At 59.2% G+C, this 7,210-nt stretch overlaps 1 protein-coding gene across 1 annotated transcript in view; it reads left to right on the top strand.

Annotated features, from left to right (window-relative positions):
* Window positions 1–5,368, top strand: part of BCAP31 (B cell receptor associated protein 31) — a 25,705-nt gene extending 20,337 nt beyond the window's left edge. Inside the window, exons 5-8 of the mRNA XM_006915277.3 lie at window positions 1,925–2,060; window positions 2,931–3,048; window positions 3,845–3,945; window positions 4,970–5,368. Coding sequence (XP_006915339.1) covers window positions 1,925–2,060; window positions 2,931–3,048; window positions 3,845–3,945; window positions 4,970–5,008 — 394 coding nt within the window. The 3' untranslated portion in view covers window positions 5,009–5,368. The remainder of the gene's footprint in view (window positions 1–1,924; window positions 2,061–2,930; window positions 3,049–3,844; window positions 3,946–4,969) is intronic.
* The last annotated feature ends 1,842 nt before the right edge of the window (window positions 5,369–7,210 follow it).

Below are 7,210 nucleotides of genomic sequence, written 5' to 3'. Positions count from 1 at the left end.
TTTGCCCGGGCTCGTGTTGGCAGCTCTGGTGCTCTATAGCTGGGGACAGGCCGGGAGGGTAGTGAGGCAAGGTGGGCCCATGCTGTGCTGTTGCTGTCATTGCTGCCACCACTACCCTGGGCCCAACCTCCCTGGGTAACTGGGGTGACAGCCATGGTCACTCACAGCACTGCTGGAGTCCTGCCCGAGTCAGCTGCCTGCCCAGCTTTGTTGGGGGGGTGTGTGGGAAGTGTCACCCTTGGGCTTGCCTCTCTGGGTCTGCTAGGTGGCACACGTGCCTTCCCCCCACTCCGCTCCATCTGGGCATTGGCCTGAGCGCTCTGTGCTGGGAGGTTGGGGGGTAGTCAGACTTGCCTTTCTTTCTGGACCCCTCCAGTGACTTCCGCTACCTCTGCGAGTCAGGCGCGTTGCTTCTTTCTGGCTTCTGGGGTGCCCGGGAGCTCCCTCCACCTTCAAGGCTCCAGCCCAGTCGGGGGCAGGCTGGTGGGCAGTCAGTGGCTGAGACAGGGAAACCTGAGCCCTGGACCACGAGGTTGCGGCCGCTAATTTTAGAGAGCACATGTCACTGGAAACTCTTCCCTCCTGCCAGGAACAAGTGGCCTGGCTCTCCCTGTGCTGCCAGGGGCTCCTGGAACCTATTCTCAAACCAGGAAGCATGGTGAGGATCTCGCGGCTCCTGAGTCCTGCTCCTCCCTAAACGCTTGTTCCTGATGGGTTCTGCCAGGGCCCAGGCTCCTCTGGCATGTCCAAGTCCTGATCTGGAAAGCGATGGGTTCTGGATCTTTGGGCCTGGGCGTCTTGTCAGTGAGAGCTTGCCTTGTTTCTTTTCCTGTCCCTTTGGGCCCTCTGAGCAGCAGGCGTCCCCATGAGAGGCTGGCTGGTGTGGCCAGAGAGGATGACCTGGCCTGGGAGTGGGTCTGGACAAAGCGGAGTCTTTTCCCTCTTCCCCAGGGCCCCTGTACATACCGTGCCTTCCTTCGAGCTGTGGCTGTCCTAGGCCCCTGTCCCAGGTGTGGGGAAAGTCATGCCGTCCGTCTCCACCCCTTGGTTTTGACCATTTGAGCTGCGCCTTTCTCGAGGGCGGCTCTCAGGAAATGGAGCAACGTGTGCCCCCAGCTGCTGCCTGTTTGCCTGTCATGGCTGGTCTGGCCCCGATTCTTCGTTTCTGTCCCCCTATCCCCAGCGGACCTCAGTGTGGCGATGTTATCTAACAGATGTGCTCTGGCAGCTGCCTGCAGAATGCGTTTGGGAAGGGGGTGGGGAGAGGAGACTCATTTCCATCTCTCCGTGTTGGCCTGGGAGCAGGTCCCTGGCAAATTAGAACATATAGTGGGGTTGGACAGACAGGAGTGGGATTCTGGCCACGTTCATTTCTGGCTCTTGACCTTGACCAGTTACTTCAGCCTGCTGAGCCTCAGTTTCCTCTCTGTGAAGTAGGGGTGGTGATCACCCCTCCCTCACAAGATGGGTGCGAGGATTCGGCTGGTCTGTTGGAAGCACCCCCAGGCACTAGCTGCTCTTGTTTACCAGGGTGAGCCTGGCCTCGCAGTGAGGAACATGGTGCTGCTGTGGCACGCTGAGGTCCTGACCTGGAAAATGCCAGGTTCCGGGCCCTCGGGTCGTACGTAGCTCCCCTGGCCTGCGTGTCCTGTCAGGCTCCTGCTTCCTGTGCCTGCCATTTGGGGGCAGTGTTAATCACGCTGGTGCAGAGGACAGCTCCTGGTCCCTTTCCCCTCATGTTGCCAGATCCAGGTCGGCGGCGTCTCGCTTGGCTTCCCCTGCAATCCGAGAGGCAGGTCTAGGCTGGAGGCAGGCGTGGGGCAGGAGCAACCAAGAGGAGCAACCAAGAGACGGTCGTTCGTGCCAGCCGTTTTTCCCTCTTTCTTTTGCTCACTTCTCCCTTCTCTTTTGTAAACAATCACAGCCTGCTTAGACGACTGGTGACTCTCATCTCCCAGCAGGCCACTCTGCTGGCCTCCAATGAAGCCTTTAAAAAGCAGGCAGAGAGCGCTAGTGAGGCGGCCAAGAAGTACATGGAAGAGAATGACCAGCTGAAGAAGGTGAGTTCTGCCTGCCAGACCCCACCATGTGACATTCTTTATGGGCACAGTGGCCACTGTGAGCCTGTCAGTGACATTGTGGTTGTTGGAAAAGCCAAGGAGTTCAGGGGAGGGGCGAAAGGGCAGTTCTCAGTGGGGGCCTGTACGGGAGGTGGTGCCCTTGCTGCTCTTCCACCTCTACTTGCTATGTCCAGGCCAGACTCTTCCCTGAGAAAACTGACTTCCTAGTGAGCCAAGCCCTGGGCTGTGACCTGTGGGCAAGTTAGCATAGAACATTGCTCTCAGCTGGGGACAGGCAGGACCAGGGTGTGGCCAGTCCTAGAAGGCCTGCGAAAAGGGGTGAGGTGTGAGCCAAGCTGGGAAGGAGGCAGATAGGCTTGGATTCCAAGGCAGGATAGAATTGGACAGGCAGGGGCGAGTTCGGGGCTCCTTGGCCAGAGTGAGCTGTCGATCCTGCGGGGAGGAAGGGGGGGCATTGGTCACTTGGGAGTGATTGGCAGCAATCCCCAGATGACAGCAAATTGAGTCATTGGATGGACTGGTAAACTCTGAGGAGCTGTTAAGAAAGGATGCAGGGCTGGGGGCCAGGGTGGGCAGGCTTTGTGGCCTGTGAGCTGTAGCAGGTGGCCCTCCTGGCCCTGGCCTTTGCCTGGTGGCTGGAAACAAGCAGTGTCCCAGTTCTGTGCTAACATTTCCCAAGGGGCAAGTGCCCAGGGCAGCTTCAGGAATCACAGCTTAGTGGGGAGGACAGTGCTAGAGTGTCTCCCTCCTCCTCTGCCTGCCCCTTGCTGCCTCCCTCCCTCCCTCCCTGCTCCCTCTCCCGTCTCTTCCCTCCCTCCCGAGTAACCAGGCCCTTGGCATTCTTCCTAGGAAGCTGCTGTCGGTGGCGTTGAGTTGAGTGCCAGGGAGGTGACTTTGGAGTTAGAGACCAGTAACCTGAAGGCCGATCTGAAGAAGCTGAAGGATGAGCTGGCTATAAACAAGCAAAGTGAGCATTGTCCTCTGGTGTCCCCTGACCCCCAGAAGTCCAGAGCCTCTGTTGGTGGTTATCACTGCTCTGTCGCTAAAGTATTAATAACGAACTCACCCTCGGATTCAGGAGCTGGGCGAAAACAAACAAATGACACCCTGCTGGTCTGGCTCCGACATGGTGGGGCTCAGTGGTTTATCGGTGCATGTGGGGTCCTGCCACGCAGGGCCTGGGGAGCCCCAGAGGTCTGTAGGCTAACTCCAGAGCATCTCAGTGTGAGGAGCATCTTACTCAGTGCCAGGCATGGGGCAATAGGCATCGTTGTCACCAGGGGGCTTGTGGGTAGGGAAGGAAAGAACTCGGGAGGGTAAATCAGAGCTGGTTGAGATGTTCCCAGAAATCCCGCTGCGAGTTCCCAGACGCTCCCTTCCTGAAGGCCTCTCCCAGCATGCCTCTTGTTCTCAGCTTCCAGGTTCAGGTTCTGCTCCGTGCCTCCTGCTCTCACCCCAGCATTCTCAGAACGTTTGTCCCATGCCCTCAGACTCCCTGAAGTCACCCCTGCCAGGAGCCCCTCGGGTCTCTTCATTAAAGGGGCTGGGGGGGTCTTTGGTATTACCCCACTTTCCCCAGCTTTGTTGGTCAGCTCCCCCATTTTGGGGACTCTCAAAGCATCCAGCAGAGGAGCTTTCTTGAGGGGAGTGATCTAGTGGGGATGGATTGAGGCCCAGTACATATCTGGTGTCTCTAGCAAGTGGAGTTTTTCTGCCTAATCCCCACCTTTTCGTTTTCCTTTCTTTACTCGAATCGTCCCCAGAACTAGAGAAAGCTGAAAACGAGGCTCTGGCCATGCGGAAGCAGTCCGAGGGCCTGACCAAGGAGTACGACCGCCTGTTGGAGGAGCACACGAAGCTGCAGGTCAGCACGCCTTGGCCTGCTCCGTTGGGTGGGGGCCCCTCTCCCCCATCCTGTGCACTGGGGAGGCCGCCGCCCTCCTGCTGCAGGCCCTTCGAGAAGGGGGCTGATCTATCCCGCTCCTTCCTCTGTCACTGCTGGATCTGAGTCTGAAGAACCTGCCGAGTATTGCCAGTCTGGGCCCAGCAGCCAGAACCCTCTCTTGGGCAGGAGGGGTGTGGCCTGGCAGATGATGGCCACTTACTAAGGTGGCCTCGGCAGTGGGGTTGGCCTCAGGCCCAGCATCGGTGCCCTTGAGAGGCGCTCCTTCCTTTACGTTATCCCTGGTCCAAGTCCACTGACGGGCCCCCCTCTCAAGAACTGGACACACACAGGGGAAGCTCCAGGAGCGGCTGCTGGCCTTCCCGCCATAGAGGCTGCAGAGCAATGTGGAGCAGAAAGCTCGAGGCATCGCAGGCCGCCTCCCACCCATAGCAGGTGCTAGTCACTGCCATTACCCATGTCCCCAGGCCTGGTGTGAGTCCTCAGATTAGCTGCACCTAAAGCTCAGGTAGCCTCGAGTCAGGCATGAGGGCCAGGCAACACTCCTCAGTTCTGATGGCTTGTCTCAGCACTTGGTGGCCCAGTTTTGGGCACCACAGTAGGCGAAGCGGGAGGGCGTGGCCCCCGGAGGGGCCTGACGGCCTCAGTGTGGGGGTGCAGAGTTGGGAAGAGCCTGACCTGGGCCTCACAAGGGACTCAAAAGCTGAGGCTGCCATGGGTGTGGGAGCGGGTGTGGGAGCAGGGGTGGGTGGGGCCCAAGAGGAGGTGTTGGTGCAGGGTCAGCTGGTGCTAGGGTCAAGGCCTTCGCTGGAGCAAGGCTGTTCCCACCCTCGCAGGCCTTTGGGTGCTGCTGAGGGTGGCGTCCCTTCTGTACCTGGACACCTGTAGAGGTCAAGGTGCTATGCTGGGCCTCGGGTGGAAGGGCTAGAGGGCGAATGTGGGGAGCGTGCCAACCCAGTGCTTTGCGATTTCTGTCCCCTTTTAGGTGGCAGTAGATGGTCCCACGGACAAGAAGGAGGAGTGAGGGCCCCTCCCGCCCGTGGCCTGGCCTGAGCTCGAGCTCGCCACTTCCCGAGAGCCAGGCCTCTCTGGGCACTTGCACTTCCCACCCCTCACACTGCCTACAGTTCATTGTTCTCCCAGCGCCCCCCAGAGGACCGGGCTCCCACCTACTCAGGATGCATTTGTCACCAGCTTGGCTATCCAGGAGCATGGTGGGCCCCTGGAACCCTCGTGATGGGTCTTGCTTCTTGCTGGGCGGAGCCCCTTTTTTTGTTGCACGTTGATGTTTGGGCTCCAAGTCCCCTTTTCTCTGCTCCTGCAGGAGGGTGGGCGAAGCAGGCAGAGTTTCTGTTGGGGGCAATAAAGGTTATTATGATGTGTCGGTGGTGTGTGCATGCAGCTGATGCTGTGAGGAGCCCTCTTCCTTCCCCACCCCAGATTGACAGCCCTGACAGAGACCCCCAGCCTTTGTCCTTCTGGGTACTTTCTTTCAAATTGTTCTACCCCTAAAAGCTCCCCATCCCAGGCTGGCCCCAGGCTCACACTTGCCCTCTCTGCCTCTCCAGCTCCTGCTCCCCAGGCCAGGCTCTACTTTATGGCCACTGGGGCGTGTCTGTCCTGTCAGTCTCTGCGGGGTGGCCACTAGGCCCAGGGGAGCTTGGGAGACTAGGTGAAATGGTGGGGCTTCCAGGTGGCAGATTCGCCTGCCTCCTCTGAATCTTGTTTGTCATAATTAGGACAGATAGAATGTGGCAGAGTGCCACCAGCCACTCCCTGCCTCTTCCCCAAGGTTTGCAGGATGACCTCTGAGTAATGCCTGCTCAGAGAGGAGACTCTCCCTTGGCAGTGACCTGCCGACTAGCCCAGGTCAGAGCTAGACGGAGGAACTGGGCTCCAGATTGTGGCGTACAGCCCTGAGAACGTGTTGGGCATGCCAGTCTGCTTGGAGAGCCTGCTCTTCCAGCCCGCTGCCCCTTGGTGTCCCCCTAGGCTGGCTTCAGCAGGCTGCTTCAGCAGGCAGTCTCGCCACGCAGGGGCTAGTATGCAGGGGCTAGTACTCAGGGTCAGCCTGAGGGCTGGGGCTGCCGGCACCAAGGGCTGAGCAGAGGGCCAGGGGAACAGGAAGGAGTGTTTTCTTTTGGAATTAGGGGGTCTCCTGAAGATGGTGGTGCTGATGGGCAGCCTTGTGCTCCTGATTCTTCTGCCTGGCTGGGCCTGCCCGGTGTTCCCTTCTCCAGTGTCTCTTCCCTACCTTTCCTGAGGTGGTGCCTGTGGGGGAGGGGTCATGGGTGACACCCTCTGGTTGCTATGCCAAGGCTAAAGGCTGGTCCTGCTTTTCCAGGAACTGTTCCGACTGCCTCGGCCTCCCTGAGCTCATCCATGTCCAAACTTCTAGAGGCCAGAGTCCAAACAGCATGCCTTTGGGTTCTTCCCTGGCCAGCCCCAGGCAGCCTCTGAGCCCCCTCAGCATCGGGCCCTGGGCCAGGGCAGAGAGGAGAAAGCTGTCTAGCCAGGGGTGGAGAGCTGAGATAGCGATGCGGGCGACAGGCTTTTAGAGGTGGAAAGCACGGGGCCTGCCCAGCCTAGACGAGGGCCAGCCGCAGGAGCCAGCCCCTCAGGCCCAGCCTGCGTGCTGCTGTTCTCAAGCCGCCCTCCACTCTGAGGGAACTGCCCGCAGAGTTCCTGCCAGGCCTGCAGGCCGATCTGTTTCCTCCCTGTCTCCCACTTACATCGTCGATCGCTGTGTCGTAAGCTGCTACTGCAGGGGCAGCTTCCTCAGTAGATGTTGCCTGGCCTCAGCCAAGAGGTCTAAACTTGGTCAAGTTCTCTTTTTATGATGTCGATGTTTTCTGAGTGTGGTAGCATTATGACAGCTGGCTTAGAGGCCATTGGGTAGGAGGTGACAAAGACCCGAGCCAAGGCATGGCCACTGTTGGGGGAGTGGAGTACTTAAGGAGTTTGCATGAGACCGGGGTGAGGAGGGGAGCTGAGTGGGTCTGCGAGTGACACCAGGCTCTGTCCAGCTGGTAGGGAAGTCCCCGGGGAGCAGGGCTCAGAGGGACCTTTTCACCCCAGGAGAGCCAGCCAGGCTGGAGATTTGGGAGCTGCCAGCACATAGGGTTCTGGAAGTTGTGGGTGTGGCGAGAGCTGAGGGTTTGTAGAGTTAAGAAGCCTTTAAGAGAAGGGGGGGACGAGGGATGGGGTGGAAGGGGGGGGTGTCCGG

This window comes from Pteropus alecto, unplaced genomic scaffold (genome assembly GCF_000325575.1).
Source record: "Pteropus alecto unplaced genomic scaffold, ASM32557v1 scaffold396, whole genome shotgun sequence".
NCBI lineage: Eukaryota > Metazoa > Chordata > Mammalia > Chiroptera > Pteropodidae > Pteropus > Pteropus alecto.
This window is presented reverse-complemented; position numbering and strand designations above follow the sequence as displayed.